The 17,928-nt window shown below is 37.0% G+C and overlaps 2 protein-coding genes across 15 annotated transcripts in view; one reads left to right on the top strand and one right to left on the bottom strand.

Annotated features, from left to right (window-relative positions):
• Nucleotides 1–4,619, bottom strand: part of dysf (dysferlin, limb girdle muscular dystrophy 2B (autosomal recessive)) — an 86,205-nt gene extending 81,586 nt beyond the window's left edge. For 6 of the 11 annotated variants that reach the window (XM_016679727.1, XM_016679729.1, XM_016679733.1 and 3 more), the window contains exon 1: nt 4,096–4,619. In XM_016679727.1, the coding sequence (XP_016535213.1) occupies nt 4,096–4,183 (88 nt within the window). In that variant the 5' untranslated portion in view covers nt 4,184–4,619. Of the gene's footprint in view, nt 1–853; nt 1,188–4,095 lie in introns of those variants that run through there. The other 5 variants (XM_007568192.2, XM_016679735.1, XM_016679730.1 and 2 more) reach the window with 3 other exon arrangements.
• A 2,223-nt stretch (nt 4,620–6,842) lies between these two features.
• LOC103149160 (zinc finger protein 638-like) lies at nt 6,843–17,008 on the top strand. Of its 4 annotated transcripts, none has more exons than XM_007568190.2 (10): nt 6,843–6,988; nt 9,020–10,382; nt 11,208–11,269; nt 12,153–12,191; nt 12,289–13,279; nt 13,847–13,908; nt 14,865–14,903; nt 14,991–15,149; nt 15,224–15,459; nt 16,800–17,008. In XM_007568190.2, the coding sequence occupies exons 2-10, from the start codon at nt 9,090–9,092 to the stop codon at nt 16,949–16,951; spliced, it is 3,033 nt and encodes a 1,010-aa protein (XP_007568252.1). In that variant the 5' UTR covers nt 6,843–6,988; nt 9,020–9,089; the 3' UTR covers nt 16,952–17,008. The 4 variants fall into 4 exon arrangements, with proteins under 4 accessions (XP_007568252.1, XP_016535224.1, XP_007568251.1 ...); XM_007568189.1 differs by lacking the exon at nt 6,843–6,988 and adding an exon at nt 6,997–7,177; XM_016679737.1 differs by lacking the exon at nt 6,843–6,988 and adding an exon at nt 7,258–7,408.
• The last annotated feature ends 920 nt before the right edge of the window (nt 17,009–17,928 follow it).

Below are 17,928 nucleotides of genomic sequence, written 5' to 3'. Positions count from 1 at the left end.
TGCTAAAATGCTAGCTTAAGTTTCAAAATGTGGAAATAATTAAGTTGGTGTAAGAAACATTGCAAATGAAAAATATTGAAGGCCATTAGCATATTAGCACTGATTTTGCTAACCTTTATATTTTTCCTCAATAGAATCAGATTAGCATGTTTGCTAAGTTAAGAAAGTCTAATATGTTAGCTTATCTTTGAAAGTGGCAGACAAATGTGAAACATTGACAAATGTGAAAAACTTAGCAATCAGTGCTACTATTTGTAGCTTAGCACTATCACTAACTGAGATGTATTTGCTTTACTTTTTAAAACATTTTATCAGGTAAATAAATTTGTATCTATGCTAGGCTAAAGAAGGCTAATGTCTTGACAATGTGTTACTCAATTAAACAGAAAAGGTTACAGTAATATAAATAAAAAAAATTTTGTGATAATTAATCCTATTGCTGGCATAGAAATGTTTCCTCTCTACAGATTTACTTAATAAAGCAAAGCATCATCTTGGTTGAGCCAAACTGGAGTGGGTCGGAGAAACAGCAATAACACAATATTTCCTTAATTATACTTTATTGAGACATTCAAGAAGTAAGCAAGTTAGCATACTTCTTAAAGTGTGTATATATCATTTTTTATTTTATTTTGAATTAATTTATTTTTATTATTATTACACACACACACCCTTCAAAAAAACCGACAATTTGTGATTTTTTTAGAGAAATCGATTACTTAAATTCTTAACATTTGGGAGGAGTCCTGGTTGTCTGTGTTAATTTTTTAAAATATTATTCTATCCCCTCTAAAAACATGAGCTTTTGGATGTTTTGACACATTTCGCCAAAGCCCCAGAGCTGTCCCCTTACCTCTAAACGTGACACTGGCCAGAGGGTCAGATCGCCTCAGGTTGTTAGCCCGCTGAAGAACGCAGCGCAACATGGCTAAAGCAGAATCCTACGGGGATGAAGGGCCGAAAAAACTCCCTCAGATCTGACAGTTTCAGATCTGAATGAATGAGAAGTGACCGAGTTCAGAAGGTCGAAAGGCTCCAGGGCGGAAGAAGCAACGGCTTACATAACGAGGCATCCGAATAATCAGCCGTGGATGGAAATAAAGATCTTCTTATCTTCTTCTGGGAAAATAAATCTCCACCAGATGAAGTTGTTTTTTGGTAAAAAATGATTATCCACGGATTGTTGTCCCACTTTGTCTGTTTGTCAAGCAGTCTGTCTTTTCTGGTTTCTTTCTCTCTCTGAATCTCTGAATCTCTTGTGGAGAAAAACTGCAGTAAGTGAGGCTGTCAGGAACACACACCTCACATTCAAAGGAAATCTCAACATTTCCTGTTCTCTTTTCCTCTCTTATCTCATGATTGTTTCCTTTTCAGCCAAATATTTGCCAGAAAAATAAAGGTTTCTACTCCTTTCACTCATTTTCTCTCTGTGTGTGGTTGCTCTGTTGCTAAATGTTTAGGTCTAATTTTAATCTGGTGTTTTCAGTAAAACAAAATGGATAAAAATCTTGTTTTCAAAACTGCATTACAAATTTTTTTTTTTTAACCTCTAAAACATGTTACGACATTTGAGAAAATCTTGCAGGTTTATTTGAGAGTTCCAGACACATTGTCTAAAAATTTAAAAAATAAAATTAAGAAATACAAAATTGATTTAAAAGAAAGTTTCTGGTTTAAAAATGTAGCTACAAAAACAGGATGTTTTTGGTTTTATTAACTGTATTAAACATAATTTACCTTTTCAGGCAGGTTGTTTGACTAACCTTTATTTGAAAATTAATTTCATTTTATTTAAAAATCACCAGTTTTAGGTCCATGCCACGGTAAATACAAGCACACGCAGTAAAATAGCGCCACCTACTGGTGGCAAACTGTGTCCACAATGTTCCATTACTTTGGAGAGAAAGCGAAAGTAAAATTCACAACAAAGTAATTTCTACGGCTTTAATACAGTTGATAAATACTTTTTAATACTTATTAGAGAAGCTATAATCAAAATACTTTTTGATAATTTTTTTAGAGATATAAAACTAAATTTGGTAAAAAAATAAAATAAAAAAAATTCAAAGAGGAGATGCAATTCATTTCAAATTAATTATGATCACTATAAAGCAAGCATACATACATATTATAGTCTATGGTTAATAAATTATGCATAATACTAATAGTAAAATGTTGATGACATAATGAGGCAAAAACGTGTGTACATAAAACAAATTAAAACATTAATAATTACAGAGGCAACCACACGATTTATGAATGGAGGATGGGAGTTAAGTTAGTCTTCGTCACACTCCGATTTGATAATAAATAATTTACTTTATTACATAAAATTATAGAGATTAACTTTTCTATGCAACCAATAATCTCAGTTATCACTACAAGGTTTTAATTTTGGTTAATATTTTCATATTTTTACTTGACTAGTACAATGTAAGTAAATTATATTAGCCTTTTTAGCCTAGCATAAATACAAATTTATTTACCAAATAAAAAGCTATAAGAAGTTTTAAAAAAGGAGAAAGAAATCAGTGCTAGTAAAAGATTGCTACGTTTTCACTTATGTATTTGTCAGCATCTGCCATTTTCAGAGTTAAACTAGCATATTAGCCTTGCTTAGCTTAGCAAAAATGCTAATCTGGTTCTACTGGCTAATCTGGTTCTGGGGAGAAATATAACGGCTAATATGCTAATAGTAGTGAATGACTTAGACAATGTCTTGCCTGTATATATTTATATATTTGGGCATTAAATATTTTCATTGATGTGAATAGTTGAATAGCTACACACAGTGTTAGCGAGGGTCTTACATTATAACTGAGGTTTAAGTTAAATTTCTTGGCCAACATTTGGTTAGTATTTGGTGTCAAATATGAAAATAAAGAGTAGAACAACACACATGTTTCCTAAAAAATGGATTACTGACAACTGAATGGAAGATAATTCAACAAGCGTTCATAATGGTTGATTCAGGTCCAGATTTTTGCCTGGATAGTCACAAGTTGGTCTGTGTGTGCTGCAGGCTGCAGCGTATATCACACAGGGAAACCTTTGTGCTCCAACAGTGTCATAAGTTCAATGTACGATCAGAGAACTCAGTCGTACTAAATGTTTACTCAAGCTGAACGAAAAACCACTCTGTAGATAAAACTGTATTTTCAGTACCTGGAAATATTGATGGATCAGTTTGTGGTGTACCTTGTCAGTACAAAGTACACCACAATCACTGACAATCAGTTGTCAGTGATTGTTAAACAAAGTGCAGTGATTGTTGGATTTAACACGCCGTTGTTATTTATTTATTATTTTTAAGTAGCTAGGAGGAGGCAGGGTGGCGGGACTTGACACTGAGGCTGGTGCGCAAGTTACTCAACAGCTTGTTGCTAGGTAACCAAAGAATGAATGAGTTGCTAGGTAACCAAAGAGCGAGTGAGTTAGTTGATTCCGCCCAGCTAGCTTAGCTAGCCAGGACACGTACATCTAAAGCTTTTTTTCCTGCCTATCAGTTCAGTGAATAGTCTATATATTGATTATTCTATCAGATGTATTATCTATTGATATTGATCAAGTGTCTATCGCAATGTATACTGTCACTGATTTACTGTCCAGCTCTACCTAGGTAGGCATAACACCTGAAAAGTGGTCAGTTTAAGAAGCTTTGTCAGTCTAGTAATTTTTGTTGGTTTCAGTCTAACTGGTGGACCAGCTGCTTCAGCTCAGTGCCTCATGCTACCATGACTGTGAGAGGGAGGAGTGTTGGGCTTCCCAGAGGATAAACTCTGCTGAAAGACTGGTGCTAACTATAAACACAACCAGGGTTCACAGGAAACACACTGGCATTCTTCTTCCCTATCTGTCACTTGGTCCCCAATTTAGCTGCTCACTCTTTCCCATCATCCTAACATCGTTCTGTGTCGGCCGCACCCTATAAAACGCTAATATTAGAAGGGTTTATCTAATAACCTGGCAGCTATTTCAGAGTTTGATGACAACTTCCAACTGGAAAAAGCCTTGATGTATGCAAGCAAAGATATTCAGCTTTTTGTCCCATAATTTTCCTCGACTTTTACTCAAACACATGGTCACCATCCATACCTTCATAGGTGACGCTGCAGTAGGCATCACTGATGTCATCGTCCGGCGTTTGTAGACGCTCTGCACACAGAATGAACACACGCAGCATTGCTCAAGCACACACGAGCACAGGTCCCTCAGATCCCATTAACACTAACACACATGCTGTGGTCCATATATCCCAAAGACACATCTAGAAAATCAGGGAAGATCCATTTAAAGGTAGAGAAGGAAAGGAGAAGAGGAGGAATGAATAAGGGCTTGCAGAGTGACTGGTGGAGCAGCTGTCTCACCCCCTCCAATCTCCAGCACTTGCATAGCTGAGCAATCGTCCACAAGCTGACTCATGCACCGATACACACCGTCCCTTCAATCTCAGTTGACTTAAAGGGCTACACACTCACAGAGTGGCCTTTATTTTCCAACCATCATCCTCCAAACAACATGCCACTGTTAATCTACACACTCCTCTGCTGGAACAATCACAGCATCAGACAGAAAATTAATTGGAGATTCAATTTGGACCAAATTCACTAGACAAGCAGGGCAGCTATGAGTATATAAATGATTTCATTAGCGCTGTGCTGAGTGTATAAACAGAAGCGTCAAGTAAAAGTGAATAAAGGCAAATTTTATATTTGAACCCTTGAAAAGTAACACAATTTTCCTCTTTAAATCTTTAAAATTATGTATTTTCCAGGCACATATAAAAATGTCATAATAACAAAACTAACTGAACAATAAATTGACCCAGACTTTGTAGCGATAAATGATAATATTGTTATTTAGAGACCATTTTCAAGTATAATGACAATGTCATAATAACGCAAGAAGAACACATTCAAAAGTCAGTAACCTTTAAATTAAAATGAACATTTAAACACAATAAATCAGGCAAATTAAAATTGTTGAACTCATTTTAGGTTGTCATACAATTAATGGATTTATTGCTAATTGCGACAAACCAAGACACAAACTGTGTTTTTGTTTATTTCAGCCAAATTGTAGACATATTCATGACATGTTTGAGTACTTCTTTAATAGTTAAATAGATTTTGTTTGTATTAACGGTCATTATTTAAATGCTCTACAGACTGATTGGTGTTATTAAAAGAAAGAAAGGGTGCACCAATTTTCATGGCTAGTTTTCAGTGCAGATTAGATCTTGTGGTGTGTTCAAATAGTATGATTAAACAGCACTCCTTTCATTTATTTAAACTAAACTGTAGGCATATTCAGTCCATGGATAAAGTGTTTTATGCCCTACTTCTAAACTAAGCAGTTGTGGCAAAAATACAAACTCCAGAAACTGTGGTAAGTACTTAAATCATAAGGCAGAAAAAATTCTATCATTATTGTTATAGACTGTAAAATTAAATTTACAATTTATTGTCCAACTACATGAATCAAACCCAGAAGCTCAGCCCTTTGTGTCACATGACCGAGAAAGTCCTAATCTCATGCTTTGGATTAATAAGCAAAGCAGAGAGAAAGGCAGTTAGGGGATTTCACAGTCTAAACTTTTGACTTCACAGACTGTAAAACTTCTTACAGTGACTTCGGTTCACATATTTTCACCAGCTGCCAAAGAATAATATTAAAAACCAAAGTGTTATACATTCAGACAAGAACAAATGATGTTTGCTAGTCAGTGCAGGCTAAAATATGTCAGGACAGGATTTCTGTTGCCCTTCTATTTATAATCCGACTCACTTGGCCGCAGGCATTTAGACTGTGTGTGTGTGTGTGTGTGTGTGTGTGTGTGTGTGCGTGTGTGTGTGTGTGTGTGTGTGTGTGTGTCCTGGTGGGAAGTTTGCTAACTTTAGAGTGGGGGGATAAAGCTCAGTATGTTGACCCTACATTGTACCTTGTTGTTTAGCGAGGACCACTTGTGCAAAATTCACTTTTTGTGCTTCCATTTGGGTCTCTCCTGTTTCTACAAACAAGCCAAGCATAAAAAATACAAACAAAACACCGCTGTTTTATGGTAATAATTTTATATTTTTAGGGGGCTGGACAACAGGTCGTTTTGAAAACCTTCTGATTATCAAGTCGCAGTGGCTGGGCACTGCCCGTTACCTAGCAACGCCAGACGAGCCCAGTCCGTCACTTAGCAACCCACGCGGAGCGCCACCCACATGAGCAGCGAGCTAGCTAACAGGTTTTACCGCTGTATTCAACGGGTGCTATAAAATAGGTGTTTTGTTATTGACTTACCATTCAGAAATCTCTTGCTACATTCTTAATAGTTGTTCATGAGTCTTTACTTCTGCTTCTGAGTCTGATTCAGGGTCGGAGGGGCGTGGCCAGCAGCAGTTTATTTAGCTTTAAAGTGACCAAAGGCTCTACAACTGCTAATTCTGAAAGGAGCACAAAATAAGACTAAAATCTTATTTTGATTTTAGAATGATTTTGTGTAAAAAATTTAATTAACATTTTATACAGCACATATATATCCTTACCTGCTCACGGAAGCACTTAAGTATCAAAAATATTGCTGCTATTCATTGCTAGTTAGAGAAAATAACCAATGACATGGAATGAGACCTAGGGTGAGGCATCAGATGAAGTCCTATTTCTGAATAATTACACAGAACCACCATAAAAAAAGGGATCGAATTACACCTTTATGTTCAATTTTAACTACGTGAAACAAACTTAGCTTCATTATATAGTCACAAATATTTAATCAATATCAAAATCAAGCACTGTTGCTTTGCAGCAAGAAGGTCTTTGGTTCGAATCCCGACTTGGCACCATGAGTTTCCTCCGATCAGTTCCGAGAATCATCCCTCCAACTCCAGTCTCTGACCGCAGCTGTTCTCCCGGCCAGCAGGCGGCAGTAGTTCGGAGTCAAACTGGGAGGTGAAGAAGAAGAAGAACCGCTGACGCTCTCCAGGCTCCGCCGTTTAAGGTAAACATGTTATCAGCACAGCAAAGCCCGTTAGATTGCAAAGTGAACGACAGAACAATGATACCTCCGCAAGAATTTCCTGCTAACGTCTGTTAATTTTACCGGGACGTTACTAACGGTTTACCGTAAGCAACGATAGCTTCTTAGCTTGAACCTGCTAACATCACTGACGGAAGCAATGCTAAAATGGTAACTTTAATTTTTAAGTTTTTCGTCTGTTTTGCCGAATTAGTTGATTCTGACTTATGATAAGTCCTCTTTCTGACATGATGTTTTTTGTCCTTCGTATTAACTGGAAGGGATTTTGCAGATTGTTTGAGCAAAGTAGTGTTTTGAGGTCATTGTGAACGATAGTGTTGCATTTATCGTCAGAAATCAATCTGTTATCAACACGAGATCGGTGTTACTTCCGCTAAACTGGTAGTTAGGTTTTACGTTTAAATTTCTGAGCGTTAATTCAATGGATTTTATTTATAATACAATAATTCACAACACATCTAATAAAAAATACACATTATAAACAACCATCTAGTTATCAAACAATTGAGTAAAGTTAATTTTATTGTTTTAAATTGAGAAAAAAACAAAAGTTTTCTATCAAAGGAAACAGGCGAATTGCATTGAGTCATTAACTTGCACCGTATTATTATTATTTAATATAATGAAAGTTATATAAAGCTGTATCTCAAATAGTTAGAAAAGTTATTTCGGAAATTCAAAAAGTGCGCATTTATTACTATATTTCCCATGTTTATGTCTGTTCATTTTGATGATTTTCAGCTTACAGCTGATTAGAAATCATAAATTCAGTTAATCAGAAAATCAAAATATAGTATAAAATAATAAAATGGGAGTTTTATTGCAGAAATGTCATGTTGTGCCCACAAACGTTTATTCCTAGAAGCTTGCTGTTCATTTTGTGTTTCATTCAGTGTACTAAGGTGAAAGTTGAGTGGAAGGAGGAAGGGTGGTTGAAAATGAAGCACCATGTGAGAGTTTGTGGAAGATTAATTAATTGCATGATAAATTAAAACAAGTCCCTAATTTCAATGGTTTGTTGTTTTTCTCTTTTCCATGTTTCTACCCAAAACTAGGTGACAAATTTGTTTACAGTCTTCATAATTCATTTTATTTGTTGTTTCTGTTATTTTGTTTATTTATTTTGGATAGTTAAAATGTCTTCTAGTGCAGTGTTAAATATTCATTAGAATTTAAAGTTTGTTAATATTTTAGGATATGTTCTTGGATTATTATTCTACTACCATTATATTACTTGAAAATGGTCTCAAAACAACAACATTATCATTTATCGCAATAATTTCTGGGACAATTTATTACGATTTTAATTCAACAAAGGCAGGCCTGTCGTGACAAGCCTGCCTTTGTTGAATTAAAATCATTTCTGACCACTCCCTGATGTTCCTGACCTCATACGCATCAAAATTGACCAGGGTGCCAAACTTTTATGAGGGTGCAAATACTTTTTAATATGTTAATTTTGCTTAGTTTTAACATAGGAAGCTACCCTGAGACTCTTAAAGTCCTGGGATGTCTCAGTTAAAGGTCAGTTTTTAGCACCTATGAATAGAGAATAAAGACATCAGCTAGACCATTTGCTGATCATAGAGAAAATATTGACACCCACCCTTGCAGGATATGCAGTGATTAACCTATAGATACATCTCCGATGCATATGAGGCACATCACACCTTTCAGTTTCTTGGAATAAGAACTTGGTTGTCAGAAAGTTCTCAGAGTTGATTGACATGTTGATGTTTTGCAACCGTTTCCATTCACACCTGCGTGTGTGACGTGACAAGAGCTGTACAAAGAGAGGATGTCTCCTCATCCAAGTGGGAGCTCACTCTGACATTGTCAGGTGTGTTTCTCCATCTGTAGATGTTCAGTAAAGTATTTGTTCCTTGAAACTTTGACTCTCAGCAGCCTTATTCTGGAGATCAACTGAAAGTTTTCTCCAACACCTTTTCGCTCTCATTTTGACTCGTATGTTTTCTTTTCTTTTGATTTTAGGCCTAATGAGTGTTTCTCTCCGGATTGATCTCGTTTGGAAGAACTTGAAGATCTGGAGTTTGCTTACATCATGTCTCAATCCACCCGGAACCAGAATGGGCCGCCAGCGAAAAAACTTCCCAAGGGATTTTCTAATCCTGGACCTGCATCCAGGTTGACTATTCCTGGATCTTCATGTCTTGCCCACTACCTGCCAGCTCAAAACACATCTGAGTTGGATAATAATAAGTTGGTAGACCGTGTCAGATATGTGGAACATCGGGGTATGAACTGGAAGACTTTCTTTAGCGAAATAAATGAATTTCCTTCCTCCTCTGCAAGGCCGTCAACATCCCGTGTAGCTCCTGATTTTGGTGATTTCTCCTTGGACTGGCTTCCCATCTTCAAACCAAATACTAACAACAATCCAGCAGAGTTTCCGTCCGGTTCTCATGGCAGCCTGGAGGCTTTGTCTGGTGGACAGAAAGACGACACGCCATCCATTCCAGGGTTAGGAGACGATGAAAACCCAGTTCCAGGCAGATTTGTTGTGTCGTCTGAGATCAGTCAGCTAAAACATACCAGAGAACCAGTCGCTGCGATTCTTCAGAGCTTCGGCCTCGAAGACGGATTGAAAAAACTCGACCCTCACATTTTGAAGCAGGTCAATCCTGCAAGGCTGTCCTGCGTCTTACATCAGATTTTTAGCAAGACGGAAATAAAAGGAAAGTCTTCTGAACCCCAACCTAAACTAAAAAGTATCCTGAAGCCAAGCAAAGTGAGGGTCTCTAGCTATGTGGGTGTAGAAAAGAACAACAACGGTCGGGTTGTAGATGAGTTACCACTACATAAAGAAAGTATATCGGTGTTAGACTCAGAGAAGACATTTTTGGCTACAAGAAACAACAGTCGGATTGTAGATGAGCTACCACCGGATAAAGAAAGTACAACTGTGTTATCCTCAGAGAAGACAGCTAGTGACCCACCTGAGCGATTAAAGGACGCAATATCTGCCACACATAAAACAATTTCTAACAGCAACACTGAAAGCAAACAGAAAAGAACTGAAAACCAGAAGCCAAAGCAGCAGAAAAACGTGAAACGGAAATCAGAACTGAAGCTGGACGAGCGTCGACAGAACAAGGCGGCGAAAAAGACCCAGAAAGGTTCTTCTGTCAAAGCGCCACTCGGCAAAAAGTGCAAAGCCCAGATGTCGATTTTAAGCAAACTGCCTTCGATAGTCCGGGAGTGGGTGTTGAAGCAAATGAAAATGTCGGAGGGCAAGCAGCCGACGCTGGCCATGATCGAAGACTATAATGGCGTCACGCCGAGGTTGTTTCCCCACCGGTGTTCCCTCTGCGGTGTAACCTGTCCGAGACCGGGGGTAAGAATTTAACTTAAACTACCTTCTGCTGCTGCACTGGATTAATTAATTGATTTGAATCATTTAAGTTCAATTAATACATTTTATATTAAGTTAATTTAATTTATTTTTTCTATTTATTATGATTGATGTATTCCAACACAAAGGGTTATCAGAAGTAGCGATTATTGTACAAAATGTAAAAAAAATAAAAGCCTGATTTTCTATGGATAACAAGTAATTACCTTTGACTATTAAAGAAAAAAATGGTACAAGAACAAAAACTATTAATAAAATAAAGTCATGAAATTACAAGGATAATAGTCATAATGTTACGAAGGAAGTTATAACAACACAAGTCAGAAATCGTACAGGAATAAACTCAATATTACCAGAATAAAGTCAAAATTTTAAAAGAATAAAGTCATAATATTACAAGAATAAAATTAAAATATAATGAGAATAATAGTCATAATATAGTAGTCAGAATAAAGTAACACTGTTATGAGAATAAAGTCATATTAAATGAATAAAATTCATAATATTACAAGAAAGAAATTGTACGACAAAGTTTAAGTACGATTTTAGTCTCGTATTATTTCAACTTTATTGTGATAATATTATGACTTTATTCTCTTTTAATTTGGAAAATATTTTCATTAGTGGAGAAATAATGAGATAAAATTATTAATTTAGGATTACAGTCCTGATCAGGCCTTTGCTGACAGGATTGATCAGCAAATGTCCAATTTCACTCAATTTTATTCCCTTTGATTGGTGACATTCTTTACTGGTCTCTAGGAATTAAAATCATTTTAAATGTTTTGTTGTTTTTCTCTCTACAAGCTTTGGCTCCTCCACCTGAATGAAATGAACCACGTTGGGAACCGGATACTCCTGCAGCTGAAGTCAGTTTTTACTTGATTCTCCTTCAGACACTTTTATCTGAACTCATACTTGGTTAATTTATTGGTAGACAACCTGTTGTTTCAAGAAACTAACTTCCTCCTTTCCCTGGAGATTGTCATACAGTGCCTATAAAAACTATTCACCTTCTTGGATGTTTTTACCATTTTTATTACTTGTACAAATCAACCATGAGCAGCAGTCGACCAGTCTTTTAGTGTTGTAGTTCGGCCGCCATCCAGCAGAGGGCGTCGCTGGTCAGCCGTTGATACAGAAGCAAAGATGGCGGAGAGAGAAACGGTTCAAACGGAGGAAAATGCACGTTATGCGGTTTTGTTTGGAAATATAAACACTCGATAAACTCCTTAGGTTTTCAATTTAATTCAAAATGACAAATTGTTTATTATTCCTGAAGAGAATACGGAGTTAATTCAAGAAATTGTTAAAATATTTTTCTGTTTCTTGTTTGAAACAGGTTCAGATATATTTATAAGAAACATAAATACATTTTAACAATTTCTTCAGCATATTATGAAAATGTAACCCTTTGTTATGAAAAGATGAGAAACCTACAGATTTAAAGAAAAATGGCTGCTTATCAATTAATCCTTGGTCGATTTATAGGCTTAATCAACTTTAGATTAACTCAGTTAAGTCTTAACTTATAAATTTCATCCATAGTATTAACCCTGTTTATGGTAAAAAAAAAAATCCACATTTTGTAGATTATTATTGATTTTTAAAAGTAATAAATATGGTAAAACATCCAACTGGTAAATTTTTTTGTAGGCAGTTTTACTTTTAGATTTAGGAGTTGAATTGTTTTGTAATGTGTTCTTTATGGTTCTTCTTCCTTGTGCTGAATTAGTATTTTTGGTTCCACAGATATCCTGAGTGGGTTGCTAAGATCCAACCACTTCCCAGGTAAACTTCTGAGACAAAAGCAATCGACAGCAGATTGCAATTTTTACTGATCTGATCCTCATTTCTGTTTCCTTTTTCTTTTTTTTTTTTGTGAAAGAAAAAAAGATAAAAAGTCACTCATAGATACTAAGAGTTTGAAAAAGCAAAAAATAAAAGCTGATAGTCGCAACAACGAGTCCAACAACCTGCGGCATCACCAGAGTCGAAGATCACGATCTCACTCCCGCAGTCCAGGGCCTAATCAAAGGCCGACGGGAAAACGGCGCAGGTCCAGCACGGTCAGCTCCAATGGGGAAAAAGGAGAGCAGCGATCCAGAACCGACCCGTCTGTGGGGGAGAAAGCTGATCCAGAACCAGAAACTCCTGCCAGGTATACTCCAGAATCAGCCGCCGAAGTCCTAAACATGTTTGGACTGGACAAAGAGGACCTAAAAGAACTAGAGTCATACCCCGAGGATCAGCTGACTTTTGAAAATCTACATCTGGTTTTACGTGAGATTTTCCTGCGGAAGAAGAAACGAGCTGCAGAAAACCCTCCCGAACCCAAAACCGACGAACCTGGAGATCCGGATAAAACGCCTCCTGGTCCTCTGAAGCCAGTTAAAGTGATTGACTACAGACATTCTGCTAACTATGTTACTGTTAGCGACTCGATAGAAACGACCACTGAGGATGATCCAAGGCCCGCTGGTAGGAAGGAGTCACCACTGGAAGAATGTGACAAACCAACACAGAAAGACATCCAGCCGCCCAAGTCTCTAAGAGTTACTCCTCAACCTTCTCTGAAGCTGACGTCCAAATCCAAAAAACCCAGCAGTTCAAAGGTTAAAGGTAAAGAAAAAAGAGTGCAAGACTTGAAGAAGAAAGATAAACTGAAGCATAACATTAGAGCAACATGTACAACTAGGAAAGCTTTGCCGTGTGGCATTTCATATGCAAAACTGTCTCCGGTCAAAGTACCGCCTGTTAAGACCGTTACTTCCAACCATCTGCCAACACTCGCCATGATTAAAGACTATATAGGAGCCGCGCCGACGAGGTTCCCACACACCTGCTCCATCTGCAACAAGAAGTGCTTCCACATGGAGGTGAGTGGACGTTAGCTTCGTCTGAAGTTAGCAAAGCTTTAGAACATTTATTGTTGAGTTTTTCATTGAACAAGCAACGAGAGCTGAGAACGGCAATGACTGTTCGTATCCTAGCAACACAAAACAACACAGAAGACAAGATGGCGGCCAGCGCCGTAGCGATACGGCAAAAATCTTTCCAAAAATAAATCGCCCACTTCAACCCGCTGTATTACATTACTGGGCGATGTTTTAAACATGCCACACCCATAGGGGGCAGTGTAGGGAAAAGATAAAACTTCTACTAACCAATCACAATCCTTCAAAACAACGACTTCCTGTTGGGAATTAAACATGGCGCCAGGACATCCATTAGTGTGGACAGACAGAGAGGTTGAACAAATAGATAAACATTTATAAAGTATACGTGCTTGTCTTTGTGACAAAACGTAGAAAACCGACAAGGAATGTGAATAGTTTAATATCTAAAGCACTGCAGTATTAAAATCTCACTGTTTAAAAAGTGTCAGATGACTGATTTTGATTTAGGTTGAATATTTGTGAATATGCTGTTGTTCTGGCTCCCAGGACTGGCTGTCACACCAGAACTCCAGCTTTCACCTGGAGAGCTGCACAATCCTCCGGACACAGTAGGTCCTCTACTAAACTCTTTCTTAAAATAAATAAGAATATCTGTAGTTTAACTGTTCTTCGTTTCTTCATGCATTTCAGGTGTTTCAAACCAAATGAACTGTTGAACTCAGATACTTAATATATAAAAAGGCACAAAAATAGTTTTTCTCACTGTTTGACATTAATAATTAAACAAAAGTTTCTGTTTTAGGTTATGTAAGATTACCAGACTTTTTTAGTTTTTTCTGAATTGGCTGGATTAAAGTAAACAATTCTGGAATTAAAGTCGGAAGTCTGAAATTACCTTCAAAAGTATCACAGAACAGTAAGAATTCTCAAAATTAGCCAGAATTTGTAAAGAAAAGTCAGAAATCTCAGACTGTTAGAATTTTTTTTTATTAAACTCAGAATTGTCAAATTAAAATGAAATGTTGAAATTCTAAAAATAAAGTCAGAATTCTAAGATTGCAGTCAGAATTTTCAAATTAAAGCCAAAATTGTCAGAGAAAAGTCAGAATTCTCAGATGAAAGTCGACATTTCAGATTAATAAGGGAATCTTCACTTTTAAATCAAATTTCTCAGATTAAAAATTTAATTCTGACTTCTTTCTCACATTTTTGTTGAAAAAAAAATACATCTTTCTTTTGTTTTTTAACCCTTCCATGGTCTTGATGCTCAAAAGGAGCGCGGTAGATGTTGCGGTCGGGCAGCTGGAGGGGAGATTGACCCGTCAGACCGTCAGTTCCCAAAATCACACACACACAAAAACTAGTAAAATTGTACCAGAACGCGAACAGGGTAACAAGACAGCAGGAGGGCTTAGTGGCCCAAATCCATTCACATAGGTAACAGCTGTTTATGCTAAGCTAGAGCATCTTAGCTGTCTCATCTAGTAACTCATGGATCGAACGAACATTGTTAGGAAAGAAGAAGAACTTCTGATGTTTTGTTTTTCTCCTCCTTGTTCCACAGATATCCACATTGGGATGGAGATGTTCTACCAATCCTCAGGTAAAATCCCTCCACTTAAAACAAGAAGTAAACTTTGAATCCTTTGATTTCCAGTTTTGTTTTAAATCAACATTGTTATAATTTTAGCGCTGAAGCTGAAAGTCCATCGACATTACCGTTCCATCGGCATGACGACAGCAACCTCCAGCAGTATTACGGCTCAGCGGGTCGAAGGAGCAGCTCTCGGTCCCGCTCTCGGTCCCGCTCCCGGTCCAGATCACCTTATGACCGTAGATACACCCGCAGGTTTGTCAGGAGAAAAAGGAGAAACAGTTTATCATAAATAAATCCGCCTAAGCCACATTCTGCTTCTCTGTTAGGTCTCGATCTCCATCTTGGTCGCCACGTCTCAAAAAGCCGTCCTCCCTTCCCTGCCGCTCACATTCAGGGAGTCATGAGAGACGGTCGTCCTCCAGGAGGAAAGACGGGAAACCGTCTTCATCACCCAGACGGAGCAACGAAAAACAGAAGCTGGACCACAAGAGCCGATTGTCCAAAGAGAGTTCTGGTCCTCGTTGTGAGAAATCACGGGGAGGGAATCTTCTACAAAAATCAGGTATTTTACCAGGACAGCAAAGAAAATAGGTTTTATTTGTAAGGTTGTCAATATAAAAAGTTTAATTCGTTAATATTACATAATGCAGATTAATCACCTACTTTCAGAGGTGGGTAGAGTAGCTAAAAATTTAAAATATGTTGAATATGTTCAGCATATTTTTACTCAAGTAAAAGTAAAAAGTACTCATCGAAGAAATTATTCAAGTAAGAGTAATAAAGTATTTGGTAAAAAGTTTCTTCAAGTACTGAGTAACTTATCAGATTATCAGTAATTTCATATTTTAAAATTACACCATCAGACAGACCAAAACATAAAGTTAATTAATACAAATACCATAATTATGGAATAACAAAATCAGACAAAAGAAACATTTTTCAAAATCTTTTTTTTTTTCTTTTTTTTTCAATTCAGAACTTATCAGATTTTAACAAAATCTGCAGGTGTGTCTGTCGCTCGTCAATTTCTGGTTAAAACATGTTTGTTTTTCATTCAGTGGGTAGAAAAACCTGAAATTTTACTCAAGGAAAAGTAGCAATACGTCATAAGTACAAAGTACAATTTAGTAAAAATACTCCTAAAAGTATTTTTGTCCCCAAAATTATTCAAGTAAATCTGATTAAATGTAACTAGTTTGCCTCTTTTGACCTAAAAGCCTCTCACTCGCAGAATGTTACTTAGGTCACATGGGAAGCGACGAATGAGAAAGTTTCCCGCGACAGCAACAAAAGTTGAACATTTCCAGCTTTCTTGTGTTGAAAATGCATCTGCACATTTATGTGCATGAGCTCAAAATTTCTCATAACAAATTACACCGGTTACTCGGCTGGATGAGGACAAGTCGCCTCAGTGCAAAAGTTTAATAGGAAATTAATGGACATTTCTAAATTAACGTAAAACAAAATGGCTTCCTCGAAACCTGAATATAAAAACCTGGAAAAATGAGAATCTTAAGCCATGTTTGGCTTGAGACAACAAAACATTTTCGTTGACATTTTTTGAAAACAGGCATACATTGGCTGTTTTTGATGTGGGCGGTTGCCCAGGGCAGCATCAGAAAAGAGGGGGACACCAAAGAACTAGAAAATAAAATATATCTTCACTGTCAGTTGAACAAGTTTGCTACCACTTGTATGCGTGTGCAGAGGACTAAGTTTCCCTTAGTTGTTCTTGGGTACTGGGCGATTATGTTTCCTGCTTTCTGCTACAAAAAAAATCAGATAATTGCTTGAATTTAATTGGTTGTAGTGGAACAGAAGGAGGGACTTTGTGAAAATGAGAATTGTGACTCTGTTTCTTTGTTTTTCTTTGTCCTTCTTGCTTAAAATCTTTTTTAAAAGCGGCGCTTGACAGGATTTGTTCGACATACTCTTCACCATCCTGCAGTGATGCCAAGCTGGAGCATGCAAAGGAGCTGGACACGGAGCCGCATATTAAAGGGAGGAAGAACAGTGCTGGCAGATCTGTTGTCGGTGCTGAGGGGAAGGATTAATACAGTTATTGTTGTGTTTTATAACAAAGAGTTTAATAAAATATATGTGTGAAAGGATTTTGGTGTCACCTTGATGCTCACGAGGGGTTATTCGCCACTGAAGCAACAATAAACTGCTCTGAGCAAATGAAAAAAATGAGAAATTATATTATTAAAGGGCTAATATGTGTTATCTATCCACTTAGTGTCATTTTAAAGCACAATCAAGTAATTATGTTACCTTCAATTATTATAAAAATTCTCTGTATGTCAAACATTACTTAAAAGAAATTTGACGTTATTTAACACCTTGAAATTGGGCCTCTGTCTCTTTAAGAAGCTCCTTTCAACAACATTCCTCCATTAAAGCTGCAGTATGTAACTTTCATTTAAAAAATATATATATAGGATTTTTACATATTTGTTGAAACTGTCATGACAGTATGATAAGAAACAAGTAATATGTGAAAAATAAAGCTCCTCTGCCTTTTCCCTATAGACCTGCCGTCATCTGAACAAATGTTCTGCTCTCAGTCACAAACAACCAATCAGAGCCAGGAGGAGGGTGTTAGTGCTGTCAATTACCCTTGTATACATCCTGCTCACAACCTCTTCTTTCTCTCTGCTACTCTACAGCCTGGCACAATGCTAAGACTAGTTAGCATGGGCACCCATTATGGTGAATAAAGGGTTTTTCTGTAATGGTAAGTTGTTTCTCAGTGATTAGCACGTTTAGCAGCGCGTACTCAAGGTTAATTGAAAGTGATAAGAGTCTCCTTCTCTGGCTCTGATTGGTTGTTTTTGACCAGGATTGTTGGATTTTTGCAGACTGAAGCTCAAGGAGGAAGTGGAGGAGATTAATTTTGTTCAGATTATCTGTACCATGCCGTCAAAACATGTTGATAGCTTTAACAAAGATTTTTTTTTTTAAATAAAAGTTACATACTGCAACTTTAAGTCTGTTTATGTAATACCTGGGTCTAACTCAGACTCCTGGA

This window comes from Poecilia formosa, unplaced genomic scaffold (assembly GCF_000485575.1).
Source record: "Poecilia formosa unplaced genomic scaffold, Poecilia_formosa-5.1.2 Scaffold218, whole genome shotgun sequence".
NCBI classification, from domain to species: domain Eukaryota; kingdom Metazoa; phylum Chordata; class Actinopteri; order Cyprinodontiformes; family Poeciliidae; genus Poecilia; species Poecilia formosa.
The sequence above is the reverse complement of the archived record's forward strand: the minus strand, read 5'-3'. Positions and strand labels throughout refer to the sequence as shown.

What these genes read in the sequence shown, in the direction of transcription:
- LOC103149160 (XM_007568190.2), top strand. Translation starts at nt 9,090, where the DNA reads ATGTCTCAATCCACCCGGAACCAGAATGGGCCGCCAGCGAAAAAACTT. An exon ending in AGAAGTGCTTCCACATGGAG is followed by an intron (nt 13,280 to 13,846) that starts GTGAGTGGACGT and finishes TCTGGCTCCCAG; the next exon opens with GACTGGCTGTCACACCAGAA. An exon ending in GATGTTCTACCAATCCTCAG is followed by an intron (nt 14,904 to 14,990) that starts GTAAAATCCCTC and finishes TTATAATTTTAG; the next exon opens with CGCTGAAGCTGAAAGTCCAT.